The following is a 16,034-nucleotide window of genomic DNA, read 5'->3' as shown; positions in this document are numbered from 1 at the left end:
CCCCAGGTTTCCTGTTTTAGGACTGGTTTTTGTCCCATGTCTGGCAGAGCAAATTTAGGGAGGATTTGAGTTAAACTTTTGAGAATGGAGATGTCCTGTCTTATGGAAGATTGAGCCCTCCTGGTCCTTCACATTTGCAAGATGCTTTTCTGAGACTGGGACTTCTGGGCTTAAGTAAATATTGGTTAATTCAGGAGCATTTGAGTTTAGTTTGTGATAATGAGAGAGATAACAGGGTTCTGCTGCAGAGTAGAGCCAGATCCTTAAGATCAGCCCAAAGAAAGCCCTTTGTTGCAGATACTGTAATTATGGAATAATACCAAAACATTTGATTTTAGGAAATTGATTTTATTTTGGTAAGGGCCCTTTTCCTGATTTTTGTTATCTGGGTTTTGCTTGTGCCAAGAAATCTCAGCTGCTTAGGCCCTGTTGTGCTTGGCATGATTTAAATGACAAATGTGCCTGAGACTTTAGAATCTAAATATATACTCAGGGTGAGGATGCAAAATAAGGCTGGTACTCAGCTGTGGTCTCTTTGGTAAATGCCAGTTATGCTTCATGAATATTTGCATGAGCATATTGTGTAGCAGGGTAAATCTGAGAGCCCACATTACAAATTCCTAGGAAAAACTGAGGTTCAAAGAGACCTCTGTGGTTTTCTTGTTCACCTCCCGCTCAAAGCGGTGCTGGTTTCGAGGGTAGATCAGCCTGCTTGTCGTTTGTGTTGCAGTGGGAGAGCAGAGTGGTTTTCTCCAGGCAGCATCTGCCTGGGGTTCACAGAGCTGGAATACAACAACCCCTCCCTGTGGCAATAGCGGTTTCTTGTGCCATGAGATGATGGAGCTGATCTGCAGCAGTACCACGATGATTAAGCACAGATCAGCCCTTCGATGGGGTGTCCTTTAGATCACCACAAAGCTGCGGACACCAGTGTTGCAAGGCCTTGCTAATGATTAGCTCGCTCTCGGCTGTCGCAGCCAGTGTGGGGATGTGGCCTGGGGTGTTTCACAAGAGATTCAGGGTTTTTTCTCCCCTCCCTCCCCTTACACCCGTTGCCCCCCTGCTTCTTATTGACCTTATCAGTGGCTAGAGTGGAGTACTCTGTCCTTTGCTGGATAATACACGGCCTTGGTACGTTGTAAAGCAAGAAAGTGAAAAGAGCGAGTTCTTATCTCTTCCCATTCCAAAGAGCAAGAACAAATGATCATGGTATGAAGTCCCAGCAGCATGTGTCCACGTCTGCGCCTCCCTCGCAGGGTGCATTCATTCAGCTGGTAAGAGCCACCCGCTCAGCCCCGTTCCCTGGGCGCACCGAGGTGCTGAGCTTCACTGCCCGCTGGAGCTGGTGGTGGTGAGCAGGACCTGGCCCACGCCATCCTTTGCTGTAAATCCTGCAGCCCAAGAAGGTGCAGTGCTATTAAATCCCCTCAGAAAAGGAGGTGGCAGCCGAGGAGCAGAGAGAGGGACCATATCCTGCAAGAGGGGTTGTCACTAGAAACTGCCATGACCTGCGATGTTCACTCTAATGTTCATGTTGCTGGGGGTCGGGGTGGTTTGTCTCTGTTATAGACAGTTGCATCAGACGAGCACGCTGTCCGTGGGGGTGATGGAGGAGTCTTACCGGGACACGCTGGAGTGTACAGACGAGGACATCACGGACAAGGTAAGAGCGGTGCTGTCTGTGCTCTTGTGGAGCACGCAGTGGCTCGTGATGCTCCGAGATCCCCTGGCAGGAGTTGGGCTGGAGCTGTTCTTACAGCGCAGCTGGCCCTGGGTAGATCAGTGCAGGTGGGATGTAGGAAGCTCTCGGCATCGAGGGGCTGGATGAGAGAGCGCCGAGTCGCGTTGCAGAGGTGCGGGGTTGAGTCAGGAGGTGGCACTGGTGCCTTCTCCCCGGGGTGGGGGGGTGCTGCCCTGCTTGCAGCGAGGGTGGCTTCCCTCGGGCTGGCGGGGAGGAGCAGGGAGCTGTGTGCAGGCTCTATTTTCACTTCTGCTTCATGTAATCAGATATTCTCAATTTCTGCTTTTGAGATGAGCAAAGTTGCCCGATGCAAAACAAGGACTTCCTTTCCTTGGCACACTCTTGCTGCTGCTGCTTGTGCCATTGGGATATGAAGCTGATTTTGTGCTGGTCCTGTTGGGTTTTACTGGGGTGTTAGGAGAAAAGCATTCTAGGACAAGATGGGAGCTGGGCAGGAGCACAAGAAAGCTTTTGTTTGAGCACCCCTACCTAAAAATAACTAAGAGAAAGAAGGAAGATTGAAGATAGGTGAGTTGTGACTTGTGTAAACGTCTGCTGCAGTCCTGAAACTCCTTGAAAATGGCTTTTTAATTCTGGAATCATGAATAGAGAGCTGCATGGAGCAGCACGTGAAAGAGAAATACATATGTGTGTGGCTGCACTCAGATATAATTATAATTCATGGAAGACCTTTAAAAAAAATTAAAAATCAACATTTTTCCAAGTCTGAAAGTGGAATACAACACTCGTGCTCTTCAAGGCATCTGGCTTGGGAAACCACGTATGTACTTCGGGAAGAGGCTTTGTGTCTCTGCACGTTTCTTTTTTTAATACACTTGCATGTCGCTTGTGCTTCAGAGCAATGGTTCGAGTTTTGCAGACACACTCCTAATTGCCTCGCTTTCGTGATTTTTCTTGTATGGGTATAAATGGGATTTTTGGGACCAGAAACTCTGTCCTTCTGTGGTTACCCACCCACCCACACTCCTGCTTGGGTGGGAAGTAGAGGGACACTCCCAGCCCCCTTTGCTCTTCAAAGTTGTGTGCTATTTAGGGAAAATGAATGAAAAAGCAAATGCAGCTGAAATAAGCCCCATATACAGGGAGAAAATACTCATCACTGATCCTTTCCCACCAGCTAGCATTGTTTCCTCCTACGTGACTTTATTTACGTATAGCTATGAAGCCAGGGTCCTTCAGTCGTGTTTCAGGCAGCGGGTGGTTATCCCCAACCTCGGGGCTGTGCTGGGAGGCAGCAGAGCTCTGGCGATCCAGCTGGGGTCTTTCCCTCTAGACCTCCCTGTAGGATATCATCCTGAAGGGTGTGAAGAAAGGAAAGAGGGAAGCATTTGGCTCTGATTTGGTACATGGAGACATCAAAAACTGAGAAACCAGGGTGTAAAACAATGTTTTTAAAAAGGATGCTTTAAATCAAGGCATGGCTACCTGATTCCAGTGGCAACCAGCCATTTTTAAGTAGCTTGCTCAGGAGCAAGCCCCAGTGATGGCTCCTGCAGCTCTGGCTGCCGTGGGCAGTGAAGGACAGGACGCAGGTGACGCCGGGAGCTGTGTTGGGGTGATGGCTCTGAATCAGTGCAACAAACTGAGGCAGCCCCAAGACGAGCGGGGAGCACCTGCACGGTGTGCTGGGGGTGGGGGGAGCTGCTCCAGCTCTCGGTGCCCCTTTACCAGCGGGTTTAGACACGGGTGGCTGATCCCCCCGCTCTCTATCACCCAGGTGGTCTTTCTGGAGAAGCGGGTGACGGAGCTGGAGAAGGACACGGCTGCTAACGGCGAGCAGCACAGCCGCCTCAAGCAGGAAAACCTGCAGCTCGTGCACAGGTAAGGGAGCCCAGCTTGTGCTGTGGCCAAAACACAGCTTAGCGTCGCCTGTGGGGCCTTTTCTTTTCCCCCTCCACGTACTGCAGCACCCCGTGCCTTCCCCGCCGGCCGGCTGCCTGCTTGCACGCAGGCACAAGCCGCTCAGGAGCTGCTGGAGTGTGTGGGGAAAGGAAGCAGCAGGAGAGGAGGGAGACGGACAGAAAATAGCAGGAAAGCTCCACAGCTCTGCCCTCGACGATCCGATCCCGCCCTGGCAGAGGGCAGCCGTGGTTAAATCCAGCCGGGGTTCAGGCTGCCTTCTCTGCACGAGGGCCGTGTGTGGGGCTGCAGCATCCTGCACCCGCTTTCCTGGGTCTCTGGCAAATTCCAAGGAGCACGGGACACTGCTTACAGCTCAGCCAGGACAAATGGCAAATGCAATGTTTTTTGCTCAGATGCGTGTAACTATAACAGTGCTTTTTAGGTCTTTTTTTAAAATATCTTTTTTTTTTATGTGCTACCCCGCCCCACATGTTCATCCTGAAAGGTCTCTGTGGAGCTCTGGAGCTCCAGGGGCTGGCTCAGAGAACTGCAGAGGGGTCATGCTTCTCAGAAAGCTTCCTATTCAGGGAGGATATATCCTTCATACTCACTCTGTATGGACTCTTTCTGGCCTTTATTTCACCCATGAGATCTGGGTGGAAGGTACAACAGGGTCCCTGCTACCCATTTTGACCCTCCCCACAGCCAGCCTTGATGTGTTGCTTTCGGATCGTGGCTGGGGTGTAGCCCTTTGGATCCCACTTGATGTAATCACTTTTACTAATCTGGCAGGCTTCTCTCTTCCAGCAGCGTATTTACCCTTGGCAGATAAACCCAGCAGGAGTTTATCTATAGGGCTGTTAAGTAACAATCGTGTCAGGGAACAGAGTGATTCAAACAAAGGTTTCTCTAAGCCCTGATAAACTTTGCAGCGAGGGAAATGTTTTCACTTAGCGGCTTGGCCCAGAAGCGTCAGTCAGCTTTTAATCAAGTAAAGCCCCAAGTGTACTGTTGCTGGTTGAGGAATAGGTTGATCTGGCAAAAACCTTCCCACCTGCCTATGCAGAGGGATTGCATACACTCCAGCACACCAGCCTCCTGGCAAACCTCAGCCCTCGGACAGCTGCTGGGGTCGGGTGATGCGTTGCGGTGCAGGGCATGGGCTGCCTCTGCCTGCTCCCGAGGGCAGGTGGCCGTGCTGGCAAATCCTTCTGCCCTGTCTGAGCAAACGTGGCCACTGCCTGCGCTGTCACAGTCTCAGGACCCTGTGGAAATTGCTGTTATGCTGGCACCCAGAGAAGGTTGACCTGCAGATCCCATATCTTTTGTTGGGGACATAAGAGAGTGAAAAAGAGGAGGATTGGAACTGTTGTCATCTTTTCTCTGGGTAACAAGACTATGTCAGGGCAGAGTAAAGGAGCCCAAAATGCTAGAAACAGCTGAAGGAGGATTTCTCTGCCATGGCCACTACAGGTGAAACCATAACCTTGGGTTTTATGGTTGGATTCGATGATCTTAAAGGTCTTTTCCAACCTAAATGATTCTGAGATTCCAATTAAGTAGCTTGTTCAGGGTGATGCTGTGACTGTGACCCACAGCCTGTGTGTTATAAAATGATTACTGCGCTTTCACCCTCACCTCACCCCTCTGTTGGCCTCCTCCTTAAAAAGCATTTTCATGCAACCTGGAGACTTTAAAAACTAAACAGAGACAATACCAGCAGGTGCCACCTGGCTTATTTTATTTGACTGTCGTGTTGATCAGCGGTAGCATCCTTGGGGGTTTCGTGGACCATGTTGCTTTCCCACTGCATCATCATACACCTGCTGCTTGAGATGGCAAGAGGTGTTGTACTTTCCCTGAAAGTTCACTCTGTTTTACAGTCTGCTTCTCCCAGCTCTGCTGTGCGATGGGAGAAGGGCTGGGAAGAGAGTCTGATCCCTCCCTTGGGAAGGCAGAGTGCCGGGGGTGAGCCATCAGGAACAGTTAATCCTCTCTCTCTCTCCTCTCTGCAGAGCAAATGCTCTCGAGGAACAGCTGAAGGAGCAGGAGCTGAGAGCTGACCAAACACTCCTGGAGGAGATCAAGAAGCAGAGGGAGCTGCTGAGCAAGATGGAGAGGGAGAAGAGCATTGAGATTGAGAACCTGCAGGCCAGGTGGGGCTGGGGCAGGGCTGGGTGGTGGCAGGTCTTCTGGACCCACTCGTACACGCTGGCATAAATGTACAGGCTGCTGCCTTGCAGCTGCAGCCTTTGGGGAGACAAAGTGTGGTAGACAGTGAGTTTAACTTGGTTAAAGGTGTAATTAAAGTGGTCATAAACCCTGAGTTTTGGCTACTTCTCCTACCTTCATTCTAAAATCAAGTCCCTCTGTGACCCTCAGACTTTATACTTGCATTTCCCTGATGCAGTTTAAATTTCCTTCACATTCTCTATCCATGTGCCTGCCCCACAGTGTGTGAATGAAGAAGTGGATTGTTAGTGCTTGTTCCCATGAGTGACCCATGGAAGTATGTTTGATGCTGACATATTTCCCACCTTCATGGAAACAGACAAATATCTGGGAAGGAAGAGTTTGTCCAACAGACAGTGTCCTGGACAGGGTGCTTCATGCTGCCTGTTGGCTTCCAAAGGAAAAAGTGGTGTGGGAGAGGTTTCATTTATTTAACAGGGGGTTTTTTGCTGCATTTCCACAATGTGTTTTGCTATTGTTCAACCCTTGCAGTAAATAAAAGATGAAGGCAGTGGTTTTTTTTACCAGGCTTGTTGCAGGACAGTTACCGTGACAGATGGATGTTACTTTACCTGGGGAATGTCAAGCTGAAGCCCTCTCTGCTTTTTGGTGCCTAGTGCTGAGGCTTCCCATGGACTAGTGAAGCCCTCAGCCTAAAGAACAGTGTTGGGCCTGATTGAGGAGGGTGTGGCACTGGACAGCAGACTTGCCAGAAGTCGTGTGGGTGCCCCACTTTCTCCCCTGGGAGTAGAAATAGTGGAATTCTCAGCGTTTGCTTTGAAAAGATAAATCCCTGCCGGTTTGCCTTCAATAGCTCCTAGTGATGTTTCAACCAAGTCTCGTACACTTGGGATGCTTGGGTGAGTTTCTTAAACATTTTTTTACTGTTGCAGGCTGCAGCAACTGGATGATGAGAACAGCGAGCTGAGATCCTGCGTCCCCTGTTTAAAAGCCAACATTGAAAGGCTTGAGGAGGTGAGGACCGTGCGTGCTTGGGGTGCCCAAGCCAGAGCTGTGCTTCTGGGTTCTGGGCTGAAATTCTCATTTACAAGAAGGGCCTGTGTGAGATCTGTTTTACGTAACGAGCAAATCAGCTGCTTCTGCCTTCCAGTCCCTGCAGACCTTGCCTTGGACCAGAGCTGTCCCATACCACTACCCGTGCAGGTTCCCAGTGTTTGTCTTGAAAGCTGGGATTAACAAACCCTTAATAAATCTCACTGTGGCAGTGTGGCCTGCGTGCAGCCACAGCGTGCGGCGGTGGCAGCCCTGTCCTGGCTGGTTAGGAGGGGACTCGTGCCCTCTCGTGGAAGCTTGTCCCCATCCCTGCGGCTGCAGCCTGCAGCAAGGGAGGAAGAGGAGCAGGCATGCTTCATCTGCACGTCCTGCCCAGGCAGATGGGCCTTCGCTGGGATTTGTGGGTTGAGTCTTCAAAGCGCCACGTTATCTCCCAGATCCTCTCGCCCTGCTCGGGATTCGAGGCCGTGCAGCTACTGACAGGGCCGGGGAGGGGGGAGAGGGGAGGCTTGTCAAGGAGCCGCAGTCTCCATGCGATGGACAAGATCCTCATTTTTGGAGAGAATGTAGGTTACAGATGTAACATCTGGTACAAAGGCTGCGTTTTGTTTCTGTTCATGTCTGTGGCAGATGTAAAATTAAAATTTAAGTGAAATCAGACCTCTCTGCCCAGCCGAAGGCCCTCAAGCATTTCATCCACTCGCAGTCTTTGACCCCGCGGGAGAGCGCTGCCTGGCTCTACCTGACGTGGCCACGATGAAGTGGTCTTCATCTGCCAAGATCTTGTAAGCACAGTGCATTGAGGCCAGGGGTAGGAAAACCACTGTGGGTCTGAGGGTAAATTTCCTGCCTAGGTGTGTTTCAGCCACGCAAAGTTGGGTTTGATCCTTAATCTCTCTTCAGAACTGCTTTTCTTCACAGTTAATGGGATAAACGAGAAGTGAGAGGTGCAATTACTGCCCCTCCCTGCCGAGGAGAGGCCGTGCTGATGAGCTGCTCTCCTGTCTGTTGTCCAAAATCAAGATTTTGTTGCTAGCGTTGTGTTTCCTGCTGGTGTGGTGCTTTTGGTGCTCTGCACCCATACCCAGCAGCTGGAGCTCCCCCTCAGAGCTGCTCCTCGTCTCCTTCGTGGCATAGGCCAACACCAGTGTTGGCTGGGGTCTTGTGGCATTTTCGGCTTTCTGAAAGCCAAAACCTTCCTCACAGGGAGAGCCAGGCTGGAAGCTGTGAGCGTGGGGAGGGGGTGAATTGGTCATAGGCAGAAGGGTGCTGCTGTACAGGGAAGTGTCCTGCGCTGGGCTGTTGTCATCACCGTGCCAAGCTTCGCCTGATGTCTCAAATGTTCAGCTGGCTTTTAGTACAAGACAGGACAGAGCAGGAGAGCTGGGCTGTGTGTTTTACATCCTGGCATGAACCGGTCATGTTCCTGCTTGGGTCAGTCCTCAATTAAATTCTTTCATATCTGAAACCAAGAACGAGCATCCCTAGAGTGGCTTAAGCTCTTGGATTCCTGGCTTTTCTAAACTTCAGACCTAAGGAGCCTTATGATTTAGTGTCTCTTCTTGGCCTGTAGCCTCTGTGCTGGCCTCAGTCTTGCCCAAGCCATGTCCCATACCAGCATCCCGGAGAGCTGCACAAGTACAGATATTTGCCTGTGTGCGTTTATTCTTGAGTCATCTCTTATTGCCTCTCTCTTAGCGGTGCTATTTTGGTGTGTGGCTCTTGCTGCTGCCAAAGCACTTGGGCTCTGAAGCCCTCAGCAAATGAAATCCCAGCAGGCAGAGCATCTGAATGCGTCAGCGAGAAGAGCCTTCCCTGCGGTGCTCAGCGTGCGCCGTGTCCTTGAGCGAGTGGGAAGAGCCCTGGCAGCGCCGAATGAAGTCTGGCCCTGTGACTATTGCCTTTCGTGTGGTTTCAGGAGAAGCAGAAGCTGCTGGATGAGATTGAAGACCTTACGGTGCAGCTTACAGAGGAGCAGGAGAAAAAGAGGAAGATGGGGGACAAGCTGAGTCAGGAAAGGCACCAGTTTCAGAAGGAGAAGGAGTCAACGCAGGAGGTAAGTAGAGTTGGGGCTGCCTGCCGCAGCCCTGTTCTGCTAGTCCCCCGAATCAGGGCTATGTGGGGAAGCTGGCCTTGACAGCCTCTCCAAAAATAGGTGTAACTGGAGCATTTGGTCCTGCCTGGGCAGAGAAAGGTAGTACAGCAGCTTAACTATATAACATCTGTCGCTTTTGCCTGCGTTAAACTTCAGCCGAGCGTGCAAACGCAGTGGGGCTGTGCCACCCTGACCCATTCCCAGGGGGCCCGTTTCTCTTCTGCATTGAAGGAGCTGTGGCAGAAGCATGGTGACAATGGCACGTGGAGCCAGCAGGCGTTAGCAGGCAGGAGGAGAGGGGGTGTGAGGCTGCTGGGGTGAGAGCTGCCAGCTCCTGTGTGCTTGGGGGCACAAACACAGCGCCCCCGGCCCCTTCCAGGCATCTGTGGTTGGTAATTCCAACTGGAGGCTCAATCAGCACTTGCTATTGTGGTAGAAAAGGAGCTTTGAGCCTCAAAGTGGAAATTATTGTCATTGTGGTGATGCTGAGAGCACTCAAGTGAGACGGGGATTCACAGCGCCGTGGCAGGAGGGAGCTGCCTGAGCAGGTGCCCACATTGCTGGGGGGTCTGTCTGCTGCTGCAGAGCCAGAGCCAGCATCTTTGGTGCTCCAACAAAGTCCTTCCAGGGCTGCTCTTGTGTATTTAAGTAGCTGCCCCTCTCCTGTTTGCTAGAGATGTGGGGGAGGAAGGGGAAGCCATGTGCCCCCCCAGAAGGGGTCTGTTAATCGTGCTGCAGCAGTCGGTGGGGTTGCTCCCAGCTGGGGGACAGCCCATCTGTCACACCAGCCACGACCAGTGCGAGCCGCCGGGCTTGTGGGGGACGCAGCACTCAGTTGTCCTCTTCCCTTGTGCTGCAGCTCATTGAGGACCTCAGGAAGCAGCTGGAGCACTTGCAACTCTTCAAACTGGAAGCTGAGCAGCGAAGAGGCAGGAGCAGCAGCATGGGGCTCCAGGAGTACAACAGCAGGACGCGGGAGACAGAGCTGGAGCAAGAGATCAAGCAGCTCAAGCAGGTACGTAGGGCTGGGCAGGGAGGGAAGCAGCTTGGCTGCTCGGTCTGCAGAAGGGGATTCCCTGACACTGAGGGGTGGTCAGTGGGGGCCCAGGGGCTCCCTCCTGAGGAGCTGACTGTGGATCTGGCAGCCCACTGCTTTCTTGCTCTCCTGTCCTGGAACAGGAGAGGTTGGCTGCTGCTTCTGAAGGACAGCATTTACACTCTAAGCTGCTTTCTCTGCTGTCCCCTGGATCTCCCCAGCATATCCCATGCTTCCAGAGGTTCTCCAGGCTCTGCTGAGACTGAGTCAGGAGCCTGTGCACAGTTCCCAGCACTGTGTGAGCTGCTAGTTAGGATGAAAGCCCCTGCCTCCCCCAGCTGCACCTGCTCTGAGGGCACCACGTGCTTCAGCAGCATCTGGTTTGTCTGTTGTAAACAGGATAACAGGAACCTGAAGGAGCAGAACGATGAACTGAATGGACAGATCATTAACTTGAGCATCCAGGGAGCCAAGAACCTCTTCTCAGCCTCCTTCTCTGAATCCCTGGCAGCAGAGATCAGCTCAGTCTCCAGAGATGAGGTACGTGCCACGAGGTACTGCTTACCTCTAACTGAATCTTCCCGGGGTGGCTGGTGCATCTCGCAGCCACCCGAGGGCCTGGGAGGAGGTGATGTGGCCCTGCCTGTGGTACAGCTCACTCCCAAAGTTCCCTTGAAAGCTGTCATGAGCAAAGAAGTACCCATGCAACTATCTGAAGAGCTTGCAGGACTTAGCCTGCCTGCCAGGCCTCCTGCCTGGGAATAGGGGAAGCTGCTCCCTTCCACTTTGCTGATACTGGCAGCTCCGCTTTGCCTGCCCTGTTCCTCTTCCTGGGATGGACCAGCCAGCGCGGTGGGGGGGCTGTGGTCTCTCCGTAGCTGTCTTAAAACTCCAGGGACCTGGGACACCTACCCTAGAGATCTTGGCTTCTCTGGTACATGTTCTCCCTGCTTCGTGGCTGTAACCCAGATACTGGTGTGCGAAGCACCAGAATTAAATCTTTCATAAGCACCAGAATTAAATCTTTCATAAGCACCAGAATTAAATCTTTCAGACCCCAAGAAATGGGGAAGCACACCTGGATGTTTTGGAGGCCAAAGGGAGATGTGATGCTCCCTGCTTTCTCCAGGGTCCCATCCAGCTGAGAACTTGAGGAAAGACAGGAGTGAGCAGAGCCAGCAGCTGAGGGCATTTTCCCTGACCACAGGGACATCACAGGCCAGGGTGAAGAAGTGGGGAAACCTCTGTGGGTGCACAGAGCCACAAGCAGCCCCGCTTCTGTCCCTGGGCGGTGGCAGGCAGTGACTTCTCCCTCCCTTTCTCCCTCCCTTGCAGCTCATGGAAGCAATTCAAAAGCAAGAGGAGATCAACTTCCGCCTGCAGGATTACATCGACAGGATCATCGTGGCCATCATGGAGACGAACCCCTCCATCCTGGAAGTTAAGTAAGGGCGGCCGAGAGCCGCCAGCTGTGCGCTCGTCGATGGGTGTGGATTTGGTGCTCTGAGAGGATAAAGAGGGACCCGAAACGTCTTTGCTCTTGATGAAGGCACAAGGAAGCATCGCGTCAGGTCAGTGGGTGAATTAGCCAGCGGACCAGGGAAAAAGAAAACCAGCAGCAAGGCTTTGTTGTCTGACTCCGTTATTTTGAAACCCTTCTGGTTTTGAGGGGTGAAAGGGAACCTGGAGAAGAAACACGGGCAACGGACAGCTGGAGGAAGCTACCCGTGAAGCTGGGAACTGTCCCGACAGCGGCGTCAGACCCTCTGACGCGCGGGGTGCGAACAGGAGCTTGTCACCACGAGGGCTGGAAGGAGAGAGGGTTTCTCTGAACTGCGGGATAACGGGATGGAGAAGGAAGCAGCGGCGCTGATGTTTTCCCTTGCTGCCCTGTCCAGCCCAAGTATCTGCTTTGCCAAAGTGTCCCTGACACACTCACTCACTGGGGCAGATCTGGGAAAGAGGGAAACATGTCCCGGACTTGTAGAGGTTTTGATTTTTTTTTTTTAATTAACTTAATGCAAATGTCCTCATTCTGGCGCAGTTAATCCTTGCCCTGCTGCTTCTGCTCGGGAAGGGGTTGCGTGCAGAGAGCATGCTGGCTCCTCTCTCGCTCGCCGGTGGCAGAAAGAGGCAGGGGAGCGGCCGTTTCTGGGACAGGGCGTAAGCGCACTTTGTCACCTCCCTCCTTATTTATTTTTGCTGTCCGTGGCTCACTACCGTCAGCAGGCCTTGGCGTTCTCGGCTCCGCTGCCCTCCTCCCCACTCCCGGCTCTTCTGCTGACTGCCCCGGGGTCTGCGGGCGTCTGAGCCGGCTCTGGGAGGAGAGGTCCCCTCAGCCCCAGCTGAGACACACGGGTGCTGTCTGTCCAGCCTGCAGGGACTGGGGGAAAGGCTGTGACTCTTCAACTTGCACTGGAGGCTGGTCCTGGCCGCCTCTCCCGCTCCTGACTTGGCTCACCCAGCCCAGCGCAGGGACACGCAGTGGCTGGGGAGCTGCAGCGGCGAGGGCTGAGCTCTCCACCTTGCCTCCCGATGTCCCTGGCATGGGGACAGTGGCCTGTGCCACTCCCACCCGGAGCAGGGCTCTGCTGGTGATAGCTGCAGTCCTGGAGGGAGAGCCCGCTCCAGCCGCCTTTCCCCGCTGTTCCCCTGTGCTGCGGCAGGGGACGGAGCAGCCGCTCTCTTTTATCAGCCCCTGGCATCAGCCTGGGCTGAAATCTCTGTGCCGTTGGGGAGAGGAGACCAGAGAATACAACAGCAGCTCCCTGGGAAACAAAAGCCATGTTTACATCAGACAGCTTTTGGCTTGCTGGCACAAGCGGCCACGGCGTAGCGTGACCCTGGGGAGCAGCCACTTTACCCGCCCAGCTCCCGGGAGGAGACAGCCAGCGGACTCCCAAGGATCTGGCTTCACTTAGTACGTCGGGCCCCATAAAGCGGTTCATCTTCCTGCTTGTCAGGTTTTAGAAATGCCAGAGTGGCCTGAAAACAGAAGTCACAGCAATCCCTTGGGGTGCCTGCTCCTCCCCAAAACGCTTCCACGCACGCAGCACATCTCTCTTCCCACGCTGGCGCGGTGGCACAGCAGCCAGGTCGCCGTTTGTCCCCAGAAGGGTGCTGCTGGCCCGAGAGGTGGCAGCCTGCTGCGGGTCCCCGGTGGCTCGTGGGTCCCCTGCGCTGGTGGCCCTGGGGACATCAGCTGAGACCTGGAGCCGGCCAAGACGCTGCTGCCATGACCCTGCCTCTTCCCCCTCTCTCTTTAAACACATCGCCTCTGGGTGCTCAACCCCCCGTGGCCTTGGGCAAGGCGCAGCGGGGTGGGGGCGAGCCCCAGAAACCTGGGGTGAGGGGGGCACCCAGCGCTCCCACACCCCCTCCCCTACACCCGGCCCTCCCTGGCATCCACTCCCCTCCCTGCCCCGAGTCCGCGGGAAGAAGCCACGTAATGTACATTTCCAGAGAAGCTTTGGGTGTAAATCAGTGTATACTTGGAGAGGGAAAATTTTTCTATCTTGTAGAGTAGGTATTTTTATAGAATGAAGGTTGATCATTTTTTTAATACTTTAAAGAAGAGAGAAATGTATCTGTGTATACACAAAGCATATATATATATATGTATAAATATATAAATATCAGAGATTTGCCTTTCTCGACTTGGGATCATGGATCCCCAGTTCTCAAACAATCGTCTTTTTTCCTGTCGCTCACAAAGAGGTACTGTAACTGTAAATAAGCACCGGGAAAAAGTTTTAAGCAAACAAAGCACTGACTTGCACATTCACCATGCTTTAAAGTCCCTATGGAAAACAAAAACAAAAACTGTACTTCCCGAAAATGTTCCTCTTTCCCCACCGGTATGTGAAGGAAGTCCCCAAAAAAAGAGGCAAAAACAGTATTGTCTTAAATGATGTATCAATTCTTGTCAGATTAAAAGCTGTTACTATTCCTGCCCAGAGATGTTCTTTCTGCAGGGGTGGCTCAGAGCGTTGGAGCATCCCCTGCATCCGAGGGCCGGCTCCCTGGGGGGGCTGGATGGGAGGGGGAATGCCCCTGCCCCAGAGTGCCCTGATTCTGGGGGGATGAGGGGGGGGGGAGGCTGGCTCCGGAGGGGCCGAGGTCAAAGGGAGCCAAAACCTCCTGCTGCGCAGGTGGGAACTGGGGGGGATTCACCCTTTGCCTTCCTGGTGGGGTCTGGGGGGTGAGGGACTTTTGGAGCTGGCCCTGTCCCCCCCTCCAGGGCCTCCTGCTGCTCTGGAGGGTTTTGGGAGCTGAGATGGAGCTGGGGCTCAGCACTGGCGGGGCCTCGCTTGGGTCTGCCCCAGGTGAGGCCTTCCCTTGTCTTTTCTGCACTGTGCTAAACCCCTCTGAGCACTCAGCTGCTCTGAACCACTCTAAAAATCCCTTAAACGCCCTAAACCACCCTATTAAGCTGCTCCACACCCCGCTAAGCTTCCCTCTACATCCTCCCAGCCCCTGTAAGCCGCCCCAAAGGGCTCTAATGTGCAAAATACCCTCTCAGCTCCCCGAGTGCCTCCGGATGATTCCCGGCTGTTGGTCTGAACTCCTCGGAGCAGCCCTGGAGCACCCGGAGCTGCCACAAAGAGCTCAGTGCTTCTGCGTGCTGGGAAGTGCCTCTAACGTGCTCTGAGCTTTCTAAAACACCCCAAATTATTTCAGGTTGCTCCACGCTCCTCTGAACTGCTCTGAGCAGCACCGAGCTGCTCTAAAACATCTCTGAGTATCTCTAAAACACCTCTGTAGCACTCCAAACTGCTCTACACCCCTCTAGGCAGCCCTAGTGTGCACAAAGGTTTCTCTAAATGCCTCTTAAAAATCCTTAAAATATTCCTCTGAAAAGCTCAACCTCCCACCAGCTTGAAGCTGCTCTAGAAATCGGGTAAGTAAATGGCTCCAGGGGCATCGGTGCGGTGCTGGGTCGCTTCGAGGAGCTGTAAAACCACCTCTGAACAGCTCGGAGCTCTGGAAGGACAGACCCGGGCAGCCCTGAAGAACTTGAATTGTTCAAATAGCTCTCAGGCCCCTCAAACCAGCCCTAAAAGGCACCAAGGTGCTAAATCTACTTGGAGCGGCTCGAAGTAGCTCTTAAAAGTCCTCTAAACTCTTCTAAAACTCCTTGAAATAGCTCAAAATGGATTATAAAAAAGATCCTGTAGCAGCTCTGAAGCACTCTAAGGCTCCTCTGCGTGGCTGTGAAATGCCTGAAGTGCTCTATCACCCTCTGAAAGGCCCCTGAAACTCCTCCGGACCTTTCTAATCTACCTCTCCACAGCATTAAAACTTTTCAGTAACGTCTCTAAACTTCTCCAAACAGTTTGAAACCACCCTAAACCCCCTCTGAATGACACCGAAGAGGCATGAGCAACCCTGAAACAGTTCCATGCTGCTCCAAAGCTGCTCTAAAACTCCTCAAAAAATATTTGTAGCTGCTTGGAAGCACTCAAACTCTTCTGCACATCCTTTGAAAAGGTCTCTAAGTGTCTTGAAACCTTTCCAGCCTCTTCGAAGCTGCTCCAGAAAAGCTCTGAAGATCTCTGCATCCTTCAGAACAGCTCTGGAGCTGCTCGGAGCTGCTCTTCCACAGCACGGCAGGGGCTTGGCACCACACTAGCAAGCCTCTGAGCAGCTGCAGGCAGCTCAGAGTTGTTATTATTTATTATTAAAAAATTAAATGCATTTAAATAAACACATTTCCAACAGGGTTAGAGATTTGTGGAGCTTGCTTTCATAGCTCTGAAACTCCTCGGGGAAGCTGAGCTGCTTCTGAAACGCTGCTCTGAACACTGCTGAAGAGCTCCAGCCGCTCCCTTCGTTACGGTGGGATGTTCTGGCTGCGGACGGGGGAAACCAGCGGGCACCGAGCACAGCTTGTGCCCCCTTTGTGGTGCCAGGGGGTTCCAGCCACCGCAGGTGGGGTCCCGACGCCTCCCCGCTGCTCTTGACCTTGGTGGCAGGAACGCGGTGCTGGGCGCTTGCAGCCCCAGGCGGGGCTGGGTGCTGTGCAGGGGCTGGGTGCTGTGCCCCCGAGAGCC

At 53.1% G+C, this 16,034-nt stretch overlaps 1 protein-coding gene across 4 annotated transcripts in view; it reads left to right on the top strand.

The window, feature by feature from the left end:
- Window positions 1–13,934, top strand: part of RAB11FIP3 (RAB11 family interacting protein 3) — an 80,829-nt gene extending 66,895 nt beyond the window's left edge. For all 4 annotated transcript variants that reach the window (XM_074886068.1, XM_074886067.1, XM_074886070.1 and 1 more), the window contains 8 exons: window positions 1,570–1,663; window positions 3,480–3,583; window positions 5,620–5,760; window positions 6,730–6,811; window positions 8,769–8,906; window positions 9,805–9,960; window positions 10,381–10,521; window positions 11,317–13,934. In XM_074886068.1, coding sequence (XP_074742169.1) covers window positions 1,570–1,663; window positions 3,480–3,583; window positions 5,620–5,760; window positions 6,730–6,811; window positions 8,769–8,906; window positions 9,805–9,960; window positions 10,381–10,521; window positions 11,317–11,430 — 970 coding nt within the window. In that variant the 3' untranslated portion in view covers window positions 11,431–13,934. The remainder of the gene's footprint in view (window positions 1–1,569; window positions 1,664–3,479; window positions 3,584–5,619; window positions 5,761–6,729; window positions 6,812–8,768; window positions 8,907–9,804; window positions 9,961–10,380; window positions 10,522–11,316) is intronic.
- Window positions 13,935–16,034: the final 2,100 nt, after the last annotated feature.

Source organism: Strix uralensis, chromosome 16 (genome assembly GCF_047716275.1).
Source record: "Strix uralensis isolate ZFMK-TIS-50842 chromosome 16, bStrUra1, whole genome shotgun sequence".
In the NCBI taxonomy this organism is placed as follows: Eukaryota; Metazoa; Chordata; class Aves; order Strigiformes; family Strigidae; genus Strix; species Strix uralensis.
The sequence above is the reverse complement of the archived record's forward strand: the minus strand, read 5'-3'. Positions and strand labels throughout refer to the sequence as shown.